Source organism: Saimiri boliviensis, chromosome 15, assembly GCF_048565385.1.
Source record: "Saimiri boliviensis isolate mSaiBol1 chromosome 15, mSaiBol1.pri, whole genome shotgun sequence".
Lineage (NCBI taxonomy): Eukaryota > Metazoa > Chordata > Mammalia > Primates > Cebidae > Saimiri > Saimiri boliviensis.
In genome coordinates, this window is record NC_133463.1 from 88,534,489 (window position 1) to 88,552,052 (window position 17,564).

Consider the following 17,564-nt stretch of genomic DNA (forward strand, 5'->3'; position numbering starts at 1 on the left):
CCGCTTCAAACACAAGGAAATGGAAATGCAAGAGACCCAAGAGTGCTAAAAATTAAGAAAAAACTCTTAAGGATGACATTCCCTTGACATTTACTTTTATACACAAGAGTATGTATTTACCTGGAAAAAATTCTCTCAAATCCCTCCCTTGGGAGCCTCTTGAGTACCTAGTGCTAGAGATCCCAATTCTATTTAATCTCTGCTCTGTGGCTCACAGAGATTCTAGCAAGACTAGGGTGAGCCTGGGAGATGCTAACAATTCCCGTGACAGGTGAACTGCACGTTGACTCTAAGTGAGTGTGATACTGAGACCTTGCAAAGGGAGTTCTTTCATTGAAGAGCACACTGCTACTTCCATCCTGGGCTCTGCATTTAATAGCTGACGATAGAATGAAAAGGTTAACTTACCCCAGGCTACCATTCTGTGGTAACATCCTTGATTTCTTTAGAAGATTAATAATAATAATAAAAAAGAAACCAATAGTGAGAGCCTTCCTGATAATTATTGGGAGCTCCCCTGTATGTTATCTTATCTGACAAATCACCTGAAAAAAAGCCATCTGAAGAAAGCCAACCAAAAGAAAGGGTATTACAACAAGAACTTTACTGGTAACACCTTTTTAATAGGTCAAAGTAACTGTACAGTTCATTATATTCTTCCTGAGAATAATTTATATCCCCCAACAAACTAAAGGGAGGGTATATTTTTTCAAAATTAACAGAATGGATGGTGTAACTGGACATCAAAAGAAAACCAAATTCCTGTTTTGCTTCATTCTCTCCTGGGAAGACAGATACAAGGAAGGGTTAGTTAACTCCAGTGGCTGTAAAATAGTCAACATGGCTTTAATCTTTCTTTATAAATTATATAAAAATGGAAAAAGGGGATGGTTCCAGAACTTCTCCTCATTGCGGTTTGGAGGTGCTCTGGTATAAAGCATTTCTGCTTCCAAGAGAAATAACATTGCTACAAAAAACTGGCACATTATTCTGTGAAAAAAAGACCAGAGTTTTTAGTTGTGTTCTACAGCTAGTTCCCGACCAAATGCTTCACATATCCACACGAAAGTAAAAGGCAGGTAAGACAAAAAGGGCTGTAGTTTTTTTCTGAAATAACTCAAGTCTTCAAAATAGAGCTTTTATATTCTTTCTTTGTAAAATGGGATTAGCATATTGCAACTGAAGGGTGTTCTAACAAATGAAAATTCCAGTCTGGATAATAATTCTACGGTAGACAGAAGAATTCTCAGCCTCTTGGGTTTCCTGGAATTCTTTACTTCATGCTCTCCTCTTCCACTATGCAGCTAAGGTAGTTTAGGAATTAAGATGTCACCCCTTGGCCATCCCATTCAAACATATCTTAATGTGAACATAAACTGCTCTTCATGATGCTTAAAAGCTTACGTACAATTTTGATTCTTAGAAAATGCCACATTTTGGATCCCGGACTTTTCTGACGATCATGATTGAAAATAAACAAAACAAAAAATGAACCCAAATCAAAGTGTGGTTACACTTTTATGAGAAAGATTTTCAACCAGATGGTCATTCAAAAGAGTTGGAGCTGTAAGTGCTGGCGACCGAGGACACAAGGTTAACTCCTCACTGCTGGTGGAAGGCTAGAGAACATCTTCAAAAGAGGGTAGCAAGACATGTTCCCAGGGGAGGCTCAGTGAGGTCTTGTCTGCCCAAGCATTTTCAGTCTTGCTTGGTCAATGACATCGAGTAAGTTTTTGGCATCCACAGCCAGGGCGTGAGCAGCAGTCAGCATTTGCTTTTTGTACTCTTGCTGGAGGCTGGTCATGACATACTGCTGGGCCAGTTTCATCTTGTTGATGAGCTCACCCAGGTCAGAGTTCAATAGTTTCTGTGCCATCTCAATCTGAAAGACAAGAGATAGGTCAGGAGAACTGTTTCCAATGAATTTTTTTTTTCTTCTTTAGAAAGAGGTTCTCACTATGTTGTCAAAGCTTCCCTCAAACTCGGGCTCAAAGCAATCTTTCTGCCTTAGCCTTCCCAGTAGCTGGGAACACAGGCACATGCCACTAGCTGTGTACCAGTGAACTTTTCAGGGAATTTTTACAAGCCTTTCTTTCGGTGCCTCCGTGAGAAGAAAACTTTATTTCCTGCAAATAACTCTTCCTTAGAAGCAACGCAATGTAAAAATCAGTCATCAAATTTTTTTTTAACTTCCCACACCACATTCATGCACTAAAAAAAATTTTTTTTGTATCATTCAATTTGACATCATTTTTTTAATTTAAATTTTTTACTTACTTTAGAAATTTGGCCATTACAGTGTGCCTGCGGGTGCATGTCCACTCACACATGCAGATTCAGTGTCTTATAGCTTCCATTCAGAGCCTTCCCTGACAGCATGACTGACTTAGTCTCCATTTGCGTTCACTATTTAGACTTTATTAATCTCAGTGATCTGCCACAGAAGCTGTCAGAACCTCAGAGACCATCTATTCCAAACACTCTCACATCACAGAGTGGGCAACTGAGATACGTAAGACATGCTGAAGGCCACGGAGTCAAGCCAGGACAAAAGTCTCCATCCTGACTTCCGGTCTTGTGCTTTCTACTATGCGAACTCTATTTTAAGACATTCCCTGGCTATGCAAAAAATGCTTTAAGGATGGTGGCAGCGCACAGTGGCTCACTCCTGTAAAATCTCAGCACTCTGGCAGGCTGAGCTGGGCAGATGGCTTGAGCTCAAAAGTTTAAGACCAGCCTGGGTAACATGGCAAAACCCCAACTCTACAAAACAATACAAAAAGTTAGCTGGATATGGTGGTGTGCGCCTGTATTCCCAGCTACTCAGGAGCCTGAGCGGGGAGGATGGCTTGAGCCTGGAAGATGAAGTTATAGTGAGCCAAGACTGTGCCACTGCACTCCAGCCTAGGTGACAGAGCCAGAGCCTGTTATGTGCATGTGTGCACACCCCCCCACCCCTCCCCACCCCCCTCCCCCCACACACATAGAGTCAGGGCAGCAATGGTAGAAGCAGTCTACAGGACTGGAATGCTTTGCATGGGAAAGTCTCACAATGCTTCTTATCTGTTTCTTCAACCAATGATGATGTATCCATTTGCTCTTTTATCACTTATGGAGGACCTATTATGTACAAGACACTTGGTGTGGACACAGGAAGGAAGACCTGTTTTTTTTTTTTTTTTTTTTTGAGACGGAGTTTCGCTCTTGTTACCCCAGGTTGGAGTGCAATGGCGCGATCTCGGCTCACCGCAACCTCCGCCTCCTGGGTTCAGGCAATTCTCCTGCCTCAGCCTCCTGAGTAGCTGGGATTACAGTCACACGCCACCATGCCCAGCTAATTTTTTGTATTTTTAGTAGAGACGGGGTTTTACCATGTTGACCGGGATGGTCTCGATCTCTTGACCTCGTGATCCACCTGCCTCAGCCTCCCAAATTGCTGGGATTACAGGCTGAGCCACCGCGCCCGGCCGACCTGGTTTTACTCATAGTATAGAGTGGGGAGAGAGTAGAGTGCCTTCCTTGTGTGCTTCCATGGGCAGTGACACCACCATGCACTTGCTCTCTTTTACAAGAGAGCAGTAAAAGGCAGATGCAGGATCAAAGACAGGCCTTTCTCTTCAAAAATAATTTAAGGCCAGGTGTGGTGGCGCATGCCTGTAACCCCAGCACTTTGGGAGGCTGAGGGACGAGGATGGCCTGAGGCAGGAATTTGAGACCAGCTGGAGCAACACAGTAAAACCCTGTCTCTACAAAATAATAATAATAATAATAATAAAGAATTAAGTAGGTGTGGTGGTATATAACTGTAATTCCGGCTGCGTAGAAGGCTGAAGCAGGAAGATCACTTGAGCTCAGGAGTTGGAGGTTATAGTGACCTGTGATGGAGTCACTACATTCCAGCCTGGGTGACAGAGACCCTGTCTCAAAAAAAAAAAAAAAAATTAATAATTAAAAAAAATGTATACAGGAGAGCAATCTGTGTATTAGAATCAAGGGAGATGGAAAGATTACTTTAGGCTTTATCAGCTAGAATGGGTGTTGACAAATAGTCCCACTAAAATATCCACTTGTTAGGACACCATTTTCTTGCTTCTGGTATATGGAACTTCTCCACTTTGGGGCAAAATTGAGCTTGTCATGGAAAGCAATCAGAGCCCAGTGAAGTGGGAGAACCCCATTTGGCAGGGAATGTGAAGTTACGCTATGACATCAGTCAGAGAAGCCTTTTCAAAAATGAGTTAAAGGGTTTATGCATGTGAATCAACGCATTTACAAAGGAATCACCAACAGGAGTTGTATCCAACCATCCACCAGAAGTCAATCTCCAGTTCATCAAGTGGAACATCCCCTGGACATGGTGCGTCTTTCTTGTTATGATGTTGAGAACGATTCAACATTACTTAGGTCATATTCCTGACTGGAGATACAAAACCTCAGTCTCATCAGTAAGAAACAAATTTTCATAGAATATCCCTCAACTGAACTTTAAGAATACTCTATAAAATAACTGAGCCTGTGTTTGCCAAAAAGGTCAATGTCTTGAAAGACAAAAAAAGGCTGAGGAGCCATTTCAGATGAAAGGAGGCTGAAGAAAACAACACCACGTGCATCGTGTGATCCTGGCCTGGCTCTTGCCGGTGAGGGAAAAGTGCTACAGAGACAACCGACCTGCAGAGTGGGACAGTGCACTGCATCATGTTCAAGGTCCAGAATGTGGTGACTGTGTGGTGGTTATGTAGGACAATGGCCTTGTTATGAGAAATGTCTAAGTGGAAATCTTTTTTTTTTGAGACGGAGTTTCGCTCTTGTTACCCAGGCTGGAGTGCAATGGCGCGATCTCGGCTCACCGCAACCTCCTCCTCCTGGGTTCAGGCAATTCTCCTGCCTCAGCCTCCTGAGTAGCTAGGATTACAGGCACGCGCCACCATGCCCAGCTAATGTTTTGTATTTTTAGTAGAGATGGGGTTTTACCATGTTGACCAGGATGGTCTCGATCTCTTGACCTTGTGATCCACCCGCCTCGGCCTCCCAAAGTGCTGGGATTACAGGCTTGAGCCACCGCGCCCGGCCTTTAAGTGGAAATCTTAAAGGGGAAGAGGGCATGAGATATGCAGCCACTTTCAAGCTGCTCAGAAGCAGGAAGTGATGTGCATACACACATAGCATGGAGCAGGAATGACAATGTGCTGACACGTTAAAAGGCTGTGAAACTCATAAAGGAAATGTGGGAATTCTCTGTATTAATCTTTTAATTTTCTTCTAAGTCAAATGATTTCAAAATAAAAAGAACAAACAAGGGGTGTGTGCTAGGCTGAAGCCTGCAGATCCTGGATTCTGGTAAGTAGGGACGCACCCCTCCTGTGTTTGTCAATCCCAACTGCAGAGTGCACACCCTAGGCTCAAAGACACTAAAACAAATGCAGGTGCTTCTTTTCACTTGGTGGTCATATAAATGAAGCAAAATTGCCAAATAGTGGCAAAGATGATTACTGTTACTGAGCTACAGTATTTGGGGTCAACTTTGATTCCTTAAAAAATTTTTTTTGAGACAGGATTTTGCCCTGTCACCCAGGATAGAGTACAGCGGCTTGATCCTAACTCACCACAGCCTGAAACTCCTGGGCTCAAGTGATCATCCCACTTCAGTCTCCTGAGTAGCTACTGCACACAGCTATTTTTTTTTTTTTTTTTTTTTAGTTTTTGTGAAGACAGAATCTCATTTTGTTGCCCAGGCTGGTCATGAACTGGCTTGAAGCCATCCTCTCACCTCAGCTGGCCAAAGTGTTGGGATTACAGGGGTGAGCCACCATACTCAGCTCTTAAGAAGCCTCTTAAAGACACTTACTAATTTAAAAGAAAATTTTTTTTTTTGTTTTAGTTTTGGTTTTGTTTTGAGACGGAGTTTCGCTCTTGTTACCCAGGCTGGAGTGCAATGGCGCAATCCTGGCTCACCGCAACCTCCGCCTCCTGGGTTCAAGCAATTCTCCTGCCTCAGCCTCCTGAGTAGCTGGGATTACAGGCACGCGCCACCATGCCCAGCTAATGTTTTGTATTTTTAGTAGAGACGGGGTTTCACCATGTTGACCAGGATGGTCTCGATCTCTCGACCTCGTGATCCACCCGCCTCGGCCTCCCAAAGTGCTGGGATTACAGGCTTGAGCCACCGCGCCCGGCCTAAAAGAAATTTTTAAAGACAATTTTATTTATTAATTTTTTTTGTAGAGACAGGGTCTACTGCGTTGTCTTGAACTCCAGGCCTTAGGCCATCCTCCTGCCTTGGCCTCCCGAAGTGGTGGGATTATAGGCGTCAGCTACCATACCTGGCTAAAACAGATTTTTTTATTACTATTTCAAATGGAAAACCAGGATCACTCGAAAACTCAACTATTTTTAAGGAGAATTTCAAGAAGGAGACCAGGCACGAAGGCCACCCCATTCATGTAAGTGCTCCCCTACCTTTGAGGATCATGGCACCAGCAGCAGTTTCCCGTTTGCCTTCCTCATCCACTGCTCAGAGCCACATGTACCTCAGGTGAGGACCTCGCACAGTGGCTCTGCAGTGGGCTGGCAGCAGGAAGTCCCAGGGTCTGGAATTTGAGTGGCAACTGCTCCATACCACCCCTATGCCCCAGAATGAACAGCCCGGTCCTGGCTGGGGTCAGTGTTACAGGGAAGGTCATCACCTGTAGAGCAGTCCAAGTCTCTGTCGGCCACAGACTGAGGAGCTGCCTTTAGCACCAAAGGCATCCCTGAATGTGTCCCCAACCAGTGCTGTCACAGAAGGCTGCAAGGGAAAGATTGTGCCCTACCTCTCGGTGGGTGCTGGCTGGTAGGAGGGGAATGGTCTCATCCACAGTGGCCAATAACGTCCTCAGGGCCAAGCCGACTTCCTAACAGACAAGAATCACAACCAATATTAGAACACACACAAAAGATTTTTATGCCTTTCATTTATATATTTTTAAATTTCCTTTCCACTAGCTTCAAGGGAAACTTCTGTATTTCTTTTTCTTAGTGCTGAGCCCTATCTTGTAAGTTATGAGGCTCCTTTTTCTCCCAAAAGATTTAGATCTGACTATTCATTGCTCTAATACCCTAAGGAGCCAGTTGAAGAACAGAAGCTAACATAAGAAAGGTCACATAGATGCTGAAGGTGGAAAGCAGGATTTTTTCTTCTCATCTACTCCTTCCAAGCAGATTTACCACCCTCCTGGCTCCAACACGCCAACTCTGTCAACACAGGTTAGGATAAAGGGGAACACATTTTCCCCAGGTGTGTTCACTGAGTGTGTTCTCACCCATGTACTTTCAAACACCTCATGAGACTGGCAAGAGATGACATCACTGCCCCAGGTGCAAGGGGGCAGTCTTGCTTTGGTCCTCATCTCTTACGGACACTGAGCAGAAACATTCCTCCCTGCCACTTCTGAGTTGTAACAAAAAGGGTCTAAGTATGATTTAAAACAATAAAATTTAAAATTCAAATTTTCATTGCTGTCATTCTTATGAGGATCAAATATTTAATGACCAAGACATCAAACTACATGTAATATGAATAAAACCAGTAAGAAAATAATAGTTACTTATAATTGGATCGGCATACAGAAACAATGTCATTTGGCCAAAGTAATATGGTTAAAGAGGTAGTGTCCATAAAATCATCATATAAAATCTTAATATGTACGAAATTCTTAATGCTTTCATCTACTGTTCAGTTTTTTGTTTAAATTTGGCTGTGAGTTAATACAAGTTCATCCTTTAACTTTGGTTAAATCTGTTATGTAATACAGTTAAAAAAACAAACCAGAAAGGATCAACTGTGCTTTCCATGAAACATTACAACTTTCAAGCAGCTTTTTCTACATTGATGGTTTATAAGAAGGTGTTGCAAAGACTGCTAATAGGTACACTAAACAACAGTTGTAGGGGCTGGGCATGTAACGTCTAGAGTCCCGCCTGTAACGCCAGAACTTTGGGAGGATGAGGCAGGCGGATCACATGAGGTCAGGAGTTCGAGACCAGCCTAGAGAACATGGTGAAACCTTGTCTTTACTAAAAATACAAAAATTAGTCAGGCATAGTGGTGCATGCCTGCAGTCCCAGCTACTCGGGAGGCAGGAAAATTGCTTGAACCTGGGAGGCAGAGGTTGCAGTGAACCGGATCATGCCACTGTGCTCCAGCCTGGGAGCCTGGGCGAGAGAATGAGACTCTATCTGAAAAGAAAAAAGAAAAAAGAAAAAAGAAAAAAGAAAAAAGAAAGAAGAAAGAAGGAAGAAGGAAGAAGGAAGAAGGAAGAAGGAAGAAAGAAGACAGAAAAGAGAGGGGAGGGGAGGGGAGGGGAGGGGAGGGGAGAGGAGAGGAGGGGAGAGGAGAGGAGAGGGGAAAGAAAAGAAAAGAAAAGAAAGGAAAAAAACAGTTGTGGCCTGGCACGGTGGCTCACGCCTATAATCCCAGCTCTTTGGGAGGCAGAGGCCGGGGGATTGCCTGAGCTCAGGAGTTCGAGACCAGCCTGGGCAACACGGTGAAACCCCGTCTCTACTAAAACACGAAATAGTCAGGCGTGACGGCATGCACCTGTAGTCCCAGCTATTCAGGAGGCAGGAGAATTGCAAGAACTCAGGAAGTGGAGTTTGCAGTGAGACAAGATCGTGCCTCTGCACTCCAGCTAGGGCAACAGAGTGATACTTCACCTCAAAGCAAACAAACAAACAAACAAAAAAGGTGTAGGTTTCTACAACTCAGTAACAAAATACAGTAGGATTTTAAAAAAGAGAAAAAACCCTTGAGTAGACATTTATGCTCAAAAACCAAACAGATGTTTAACACCTGTATGCAAATTAAAACCACACATAGATAAACTTCACATCCATTAGATGACAATTATTTTTTTTTAAAAAGACATATCCAAAACCCCAAGCCCCAAAACAACCCCCTAGAAAATAAGGTTTGGGCCGGGTGCGGTGGCTCAAGCCTGTAATCCCAGCACTTTGGGAGGCCGAGGCGGGTGGATCACGAGGTCAAGAGATCGAGACCATCCTGGTCAACATGGTGAAACCCCGTCTCTACTAAAAATACAAAAAATTAGCTGGGCATGGTGGTGCGTGCCTGTAATCCCAGCTACTCAGGAGGCTGAGGCAGGAGAATTGCCTGAACCCAGGAGGCGGAGGCTGTGGTGAGCTGAGATCACGCCATTAAACTCCAGCCTGGGTAACAAGAGTGAAACTCTGTCTTAAAAAAAATAAATAAATAAATAACAAGGTTTGGTGACAATATGGAGAAACTGAAACCCTTACGCACTGTTGGTGGTAATGTAACATGGTGCAGTTGCTATGAAAAACGAAACGGGGGCTCTTCAAAAATTAAAAATAGAATTACCAATGATCCAGCAATTCTGAGTATATACCCAAAGAAGTGAAAGCAGGGTCTCAAAGAGACATCTGCACACCCGTGTTCATCGCAGCATTATTCATGATCACTGGAGGATGGAAGCACCCCAAGTGACCTGTGACAGGTGAGTAAACAAGCAAAATGTGGGACAGACATACAGCGGAATATTTATCACTCAGCCTCAAAAAGGAAGAAAATTCTGACACATGCTACAACATGGATGAACTCTGAGCTACTATGCTGAGTGAAATAAGTCAGTCACAAAAGACAAATACAGTATGATTCTACTTATGAGAGGTACCTAGGGCAGTCAATTCATAGAGACAGAAAGTAGGAGTTGCCAGAGGCTAGGGAAGGGGGAAAACAGGAGTGTTGTTTCAAGTGTACAGAGTTTCAGTTTTGCAAGGAAAGGGTTATGGAGATGGATGGTGCTGATGGTGGCATAACAATGTGAATGTACTTAATGCCTATGAAATGTATGCTTAAAAATGGTTAAGATGGCAGTTTTATGTTATGTCTATTTTACTACAATGAAAAAAAAGTATGAGCAAATTTCAGAAACACTGGCTTAGAGCAAAGTTTGACCACACTCTGAACTACAGGATACCTCTATGCTCCCAAGATGCCAGTCTGTACTCTTTAATAGAAGCCATTAATGACTTTTCTTGGACCTAGTACCCTTTTTCTTTTTCTTTTTTTTTTTAGACATGGGGGTTTTACCATGTTGGTCAGGCTGGTCTTGAATTCCTGACCTCAAGGGGTTCACCCGCCTTGGCCTCCCAAAGTGCTGGGATTACAGGCCTGAGTTACCACAACTGGCCACTACTATCCTTTTTCACAGAATACTTGTCACTGGTTCTTAGAATCCCCCTCCTTTGAACACGATTTGCAAAACATCAGTTTACTGGCATATTTTTATTTCTTTTTACTCTTTTTAGAAGAAAATTCAATGCACACCTACATACCCAACCTTCAACTTAAGAGAAACAATTCAGGGCTGGGTGCGGTGGCTCACATCTGTAATCCCAGAACTTTGGGAGGCTGAGATGGGTAGATCACAAGGTCAGGAGTTCAAGATCAGCCTGGCCAACATGTTGAAACCCCAACTCTACTAAAAATACAAAAATTAGCTGGGTGTGGTGGCAGGTGCTTGTAATCCCAGCTACTCAGGAGGCTGGGGCAGAGAACTGCTTGAAGCTGGGGGGTGGAGGTTGCAGTGAGCCAAGATTGCACCACTGCACTCTAGCCTGGGTGACAGAGCGAGACTCCATCTAAAAAACAAGACAAAACAAAAACCAAAAAACACCACAGATAAATTCTCCCAGCCAGTATCTTTCTTTAACTGGCTCCTCCTTAGAGGTACAGGATCTGAATTTGATAGTCATCATTCGTCTACTTGTCTCTGCACTCTAACAATGTAACCACATCTCCCTAAGTCTTACATAGGATTATTTTGCATGTTTTTCAGCTTTACATAAATGGCATCATACTATAAGCATGCTTCTGCAGCTTTCTCTTTACTGTACACTTTATGTGTGATTATTAATTTTTACTTTTATTTTTACAACTCAGCCAGTGAGTGATAATTATTAAGACTGTTCTGCTTCAAGTCACTCCCAGCCTAGTGTTGACTGACAGAAGAAAACAAGATGGGAACGGCAATTCAGAATAAATGTGGTTCTCACTAACACTGCTGCTGTACAGTGCCTTTGCAAAGACCTTCTAAAACATCAGCACTGCCTTTGGATTGGGGGGCATCTACAGCCATCTATCAACTGGCACCATAGCTCCCAAGAAACAAGAACATTTTTGCCAGTACATAATGTGACTGTGTTTTACCTTCACCATAGGGACATATTCCTCTGGTGGGGCCGGCTGGATTTTACTGGACATCTCGATGACAGCTTTCACCAGGCCCGTCACATTCTCATACACCTTATCATTTGACCGGTCCAGGTTGGCAGTAGGAGGGGGGCTGATTTCCTGGGGCTGAAGCTGACAACACAAAAGCCAGTAATTTTTCTTCTCTCCAGCAGATGGCATGAGATCACCACAATGAAGCCAGAGAGGGTCTTAGAGATCAAAGCAGATTGCAGGTCATTGATTTTCTTGTGTATACAGGATATAGCTCAGATTAAGAATGATGGTAAAGATAATTCCTCCAAGTGAAAAATCAGGCAATTCTTTTTTCTGACTTTGAGCTCAGTTAAAGGAAATGAGATGGAATCATACACATTATACTAAAAACCCCAGATTCTTTCAGAGATGTGATTCAATGTCCCCGCATCCCAAAATCACTCACCACGAGAGAATAATCCATCTGAGGATTTACTGAATTTTAGAGAAAATTACCTATTTGGCTAAAGAGTCAAACATTCTACAAGAAGACTATAAGGACTTCCACTTAGTTTGAATTCTGCAGTGAAAACTGTATGGCTCAGCTTAGCTGCCCTCAGCTACCTAATGGAAATATGTTCTTTGTAGTTATAAAAAGCTGACACAGAAATGCGCTCTAAGGGACAAGAGATCTGTTTGCAGGTCGTGATTGAAATCAAAGCAGCAGTGGCGTCACCAGGAGCTTCCCTGCCAGAGAACCCCGGTTTCAGCCAGCTCTGTGATAACTGCTGGAAAGCACCTGGGCCCATGCTTATAAAGCCTCAGCTCTCTCACTCAGGCAATGGTGATGAGGGAAGATGAGGCCACAGATGCTAATGTCCACCTAGGGCCTGGGCAGAGAAGAGACATCAACAAATGTTAACTAAGATAACTTGAGTGCTGAAGGTGGAATAACACGAGGACCTTTGGAAAACCTTTAGTATTTTAAAAATTCCAGTTGGTTAGACTTATACCAGACATTAAATGGTGTATATATACACTTTTTAAAAAAAGACTAACTTATAGTACATATAGTTCAATCAGGAACCCACTGCCAGTGCTCAGTCTAAATACAAGTTCCCATTTCTGAACCCTTGGGTGCTTTTGCCCAGGTAGCAAAGTCTGTGTATGAGATAGAAAAGCACAAGAACAATTCATTTACTGCAAACATGTGCATATCTCATTCTCTTGCAAACATAAACACTACTTTTGGCATCTGTCAGTCGTGACAGGTGACAAACCAGGCCGAAGTGCCCTTCTGCTTGAGCTTCCTGCTTTTCAGTCCAAGATTACATGCAGAGAGCCGGGTGCGATAGAGCAAGCTGGACAGACACACAAAGACACAATGTGCTTACCCTCCATGGCTATTGTCGAACGGAAGGTGAGGAAAAGTTAAAGGAATTTATCAGAGAAAGGGAAAAAAGAAAAACAATATTAATAAAGGCATCAGACAAATCCCCCATAAAAACACATGAGCAGAACAAAAAGGAGCTAGTTTCCAAGCCTGCCCACCAGCTCTCACTCACTGTTGCCAGGGTGTGGCTACTGTGCCACCTGCTCACTGCCCCAGCACACTGCATAGAGAGGTCTGCCATGCACCATGCTCAGTTACAAAACAAATGCAGGGAACATGCAAAGCCTGAGGAACAATCCAGCAGCAGTGCAAGATAAACAGAATTAGGGCTCTTCAAAAAGAAAGGAGGAGGAGGACCAATGGTTTTAATTACTGAAAACTGCCCATCTGAATTCTCAGAGATTCAGGAAAAACTGCAGCAGCCTCAATTCCTAAGCCTGGTGCCGCAACATCCTTGGGAATCTACTTCATCATCTAGCTATACTGCCATCATAAAGATTCCTGACTTGGGCTGCATTGAAAGATATTAGGCCCAGCCTGGCCACCATGGTGAAACTCCGTCTCTACTAAGAATACAAAAATTAGCCGGGCATGTTGGTGCATGCCTGTAATCCCAGCTACTCGGGAGGTTGAGGCAGGAGAGCTGTTTGAACCTGGGAGGTGGATGTTGCAGTGAGCCGAGACTATGCCACTGCACTCCAGCCTGAGCAACAGAGCGAGACTGCGTCTCAGAAAAGAAAAAACACCAAAAAGAAAAAAAAAAAAAAAAAAAGGGGGCCAGGCATACGGGCATAGTGGCTCGCACCTGTAATCCAAGCACTTTGGAGGCCAAGGTGGGCGGATCACCTGAGGTCGGGAGTTCAACACTAGCCTGACCAACATGGTGAAACCCCAACTTTAAAAAAAAAAAATACATTGGGAGCTTATTTTAAAAACAAAAGTAGAACAAAAATCCCTCTTTTGAGCTGATTCTTATGATTAGGTTCTACTACTTTAAACTGAGCAGTTTTATTTTAATATGTTTTCTCTAAAGCTCAAGTCAGGATTGTCTTACTATATAACCACATCATTTCCAAGAGATGATTGCCTGTATTTTCTGCACAGAGAGTCACAGTGCAGTCTTCTGTGTAACTTCATAGGATTATGTGCCAGTTCAAACTGCATCAACACAAAAAGGCACAGGGCTTCTTGAGGAGGGTGACATAGCATGAGTTTCTTCAAAAAGAAATAGACAATTCTATAAGTCTAGGGAGGTTGTAACTTGTTTAAAGCTTCTGTTCTTTTGTACTTTGCCCTTTGCCCAATCTTGTGGTAGAAGGGCACTGTCATAATGCTTCTAGTGACCATTCACAGTGACATTCCAGAAGCAGAAGCTGTTTGGAAAGACATCCTATTGGTTTCCTATAATCTGGAGCTTGGCAGGCAGCTGATGATAAACTCTCTATAGATGTAGTCAATCCCAACCACTTAGGTTGATACTTACAGACTCAGATAGTTAAGAACCAAAATGCAATGCTACCTAGGAAAAACTGAGACTGATTTTGGCTAAATGTTATTTGGATGAATTATTTTAGTTATATATAAAGGTAAGTATTTTACTATCAGTTATTATTGTTGTTGTTTAAGACAGAGTTTTGCTCTGTCGCCCAGGCTGGAGTGCAGTAGTGTGACCTCAGCTTACCCACAACCACTGCCTCCTGGATTCAAGTGATTCTTGTGCCTCAGCCTCCTGAGCAGCTGAACTACAGGCTCATGCGACTATGCAGAGCTAATTTTTATATTTTTAGTAGAGACAGAGTTTCACTGTGTTGGCCAGGCTGGTCTGGTTGGTATTCTTCGTCTCAAGAAATCCACCTGCCTTGGCCTCTCAAAGTGCTGGAATCACAGGTGTGAGCCACTGTGCCTGGCTGCATTTCAGTATTAGACCAATACTGTTCTTTTAGGATGGATTCAATGACCTCTACCAAGCAGACAATGAAGAGATAGGAACACATATTTCACATTATTTAAAAATCTTTACTTAATATATTTTAAGTACACATATTATTTTCATCAAGATTTCAATCTGCTTTATCCCTTACATTGAGAGTATTCCTAATTCTAGGTATTCATTATGTTATTCCAGCTCTGAAACATAAGCGCATGTCAGAATTCTAAGGTGGTACCTGATCTACCTTGAAAGTTGGTTTTTCATTATAATGCAAGCCATTTTGAAAGTCTGCTCTTTTGGATTATGAAAATGAGAAACAACTCATTAATCTCATTCTGTCCCCTTTTCTTTTTTGAAAGAGATGGGGTCTCATTATGTTGCTCAGGTCAGATTCACACTGCTGGGCTGAAGTGATCCTCCTTGCTTAGCCTCCCAAATACATAGCTGGGACTGTAGGGGTGTGCCACCATGCCTGGTTCCTTTTTAGAAATTTATTGAAATAAGCCAATATTGGGAAGGGTGTGTCCTTCCTCAATTTTCCCTGAAGAAGACTGAGTGTGTCCTTAATCGAACTGCCAGAAGGTATCCTGGGGATTGAGGGTCTAGTGAGCTGGGGAAGCTCCAGATTCCCAGGCGCTTACAAGCCACTGGCATGAACTCTGGGGACCAGTGGGTACTCTGACTATGGTCACAGAGAGCAGGCTAGTTTGTGCCAGTGGCTGCTCATTCACCCTCTGGTCACCTTCTCAACGGACACTGGCAAACCTGTGCCCTCTAAGCTGCAGGCTATCACTCTAGGCCTGGAGATGACATCTTCTCTTACCCTGGACTAACTCTCTGATGAGTCTGAGAAGACAACAATATATCTACATCTAACTAAGCTTCAGCTTTGGAGGTGAGAGCCTTTGAGTGAAGTCTATGCTCAGCCAGGCCTGCGGCCAAGCGCCTTCAATGCACTACTTAACTCTGTGAACCTTGATCATCTGAGAAATGATACCACCACTGATCCTGTGAGGTTGACATGAGAAATGACAATACAAGAAAAAGGTCTGCCCCAGCATTTGGCAAAGGGAAGACACTCAATAAATGGTGGTTATTGGTAAGCAAAGTTTATCTTAACCTGCTATGATATTTATCAGATTTTAAGATGTCTCCCACTTTAAGATGCATCATTTTTGTTTGTTTGTTTCCTCAAGATGGAGTCTTGCTCTGTCCGCCAGGCTGGAGTGCAATGGCATGCTTTCAGCTCACTGCAACCTTTTCCTCCTGTGTTCAAGCAATTCTCCTGCCTTAGCCTCCCGAATACCTGGGATTACAGGTGCGTTCCACCACACCTGGCAAATTTTTTGTACTTTTAGTAGAGACGGAATTTTACCATGTTGACTAGGCTGATCTCGAACTCCTGACCTCATGATCTGCCCACCTTGGACTCCCAAAGTGCTGGGATTATAGGCATCAGCTACCGCGCCTGGCCAAAGATACATCATTTTTTAATGCACCACTAAGCTAGAAAAAAAATGCTGCCAATTAAACCAAAACACCATCCCAATTTTAGTAAAGATATTAAAATGTAAAAAAAAGGTATTATCAGAATTAAGAAACAGGGTCTATTTTGAGAAGTAATTTGTTATCTTAAGTGGAAAGTAAAAAGATCCCATCTCCTTACAGGAACCAGGCTAGAAGAGGACAGCCTCCTTCTTCAGATCTCCCAGGGAAGAAGGCTGCCGTTCTAGAGGCTCCAGCACTTGGTGGGGGCTGGTGGGGACCCAGGAGAGTCACAGACAACAACAGTTCCAGCTGCATATCCATCGGGGCAGGCAGCACCTGATTTCTGACTGCCAAATTTGGAAGCTTATAGTGGTTCGTTCCCAAGTCAAACACTCCCCTTGGTCTGAGGATGGCTCTACTCAGCACACATTACTTTTACAAATCCAATTCTAACTCTAAATGGAAAATAATGAAGTTTTCCATGAAGCCACACTTATAAACTTGGAGCCTACAGAAAGTCCTCACTTACCTGGTTTAATTAATTTTTTAAAACCAGAAGCAATCCAGCATTTTAAAGAAAACATTCTGTCTAATCAGAGAAAAATGTACATAGAAAATCAGAATCTGACTGAGTTCCTAAAATCTCTCACACTGAGAGAAAAATGGACAAGAAAATGTTTGCATCAAACTTTTCCCTGACTCTCAGAGGGGTTTAGAAACAGACCAATTGACTCCTGGGTCTCGCTGCAGTTCCACTCTGCACTGTTCTAGTCTCTGCACCATCTCCACTCTACAACATGAACACAGTCAACTGAGTACTAGAGGACTCCACAAATCCTGCAAGCAGAATGTGCTATACAGGCTCAGATGCCCACCTTGACACCCTCGTTGTAGCTGTCCCCAGGGCTGCTGAGGCTGGCAAGGCTTCCCAGGTGACCGGGGGCTCCAGGGCGAGGTGGTTTCTTTGGTGGAGCTGCAGGATCTGGTGAGAGAGAATGATTCCCCTTAAGTCATGTGCATTAAGAAAGAGAAAGAAGGTCAGGTGTAGTGGCTCATACCTGTAATCCTAGTACTTTGGGAGGCCGAGGTGGGCAGATTCCCTGAGCTCAGGAGTTTGAGTCTAGCCTGTGCAACATGGTGCAACTCTATTTCTACTAAAATACAAAAAAGGCTGGGCATAGTGGCTCATGCCTGTAATTCCAGCACTGTGGGAGGCCAAGATGGATGGATCACCTGAGCTGAGGAGTTTGACACCAACCTGGCCAACATGGTGAAACCCCATCCCTACCAAAAATATAAAAATTAGCTGGGCGTGGTGGCGGGTGCCTGTAGTCCCAGCTATTTGGGAGGTTGAGGCAGGAGAATTGCTTGAACCTGGGAGGTGGTGGGTGCAGTGAGCCAAGATTGTGCCCAGCTGGGCAACAAGAGCAAAACTCCGTCTCAAAAAAAAAAAAAAAAAAGGAAAGAAAGAAAATAAGCCAGCCATGGTAGTGTGGGCCTATAGTCCCAGCTGCTTGGGAGGCTGAGGC

At 43.5% G+C, this 17,564-nt stretch overlaps 1 protein-coding gene across 29 annotated transcripts in view; it reads right to left on the reverse strand.

Moving 5' to 3' along the window:
- Positions 1-602: 602 nt before the first annotated feature.
- The window catches only part of PTK2 (protein tyrosine kinase 2), a 353,655-nt gene continuing 336,693 nt past the window's right edge, over positions 603-17,564 (reverse strand). For all 29 annotated transcript variants that reach the window (XM_074387211.1, XM_039464853.2, XM_039464846.2 and 26 more), the window contains 4 exons: positions 16,911-17,017; positions 11,228-11,383; positions 6,810-6,890; positions 603-1,882 (listed from right to left, as the gene is read on the reverse strand). In XM_074387211.1, the coding sequence (XP_074243312.1) occupies positions 1,670-1,882; positions 6,810-6,890; positions 11,228-11,383; positions 16,911-17,017 (557 nt within the window). In that variant the 3' untranslated portion in view covers positions 603-1,669. The remainder of the gene's footprint in view (positions 1,883-6,809; positions 6,891-11,227; positions 11,384-16,910; positions 17,018-17,564) is intronic.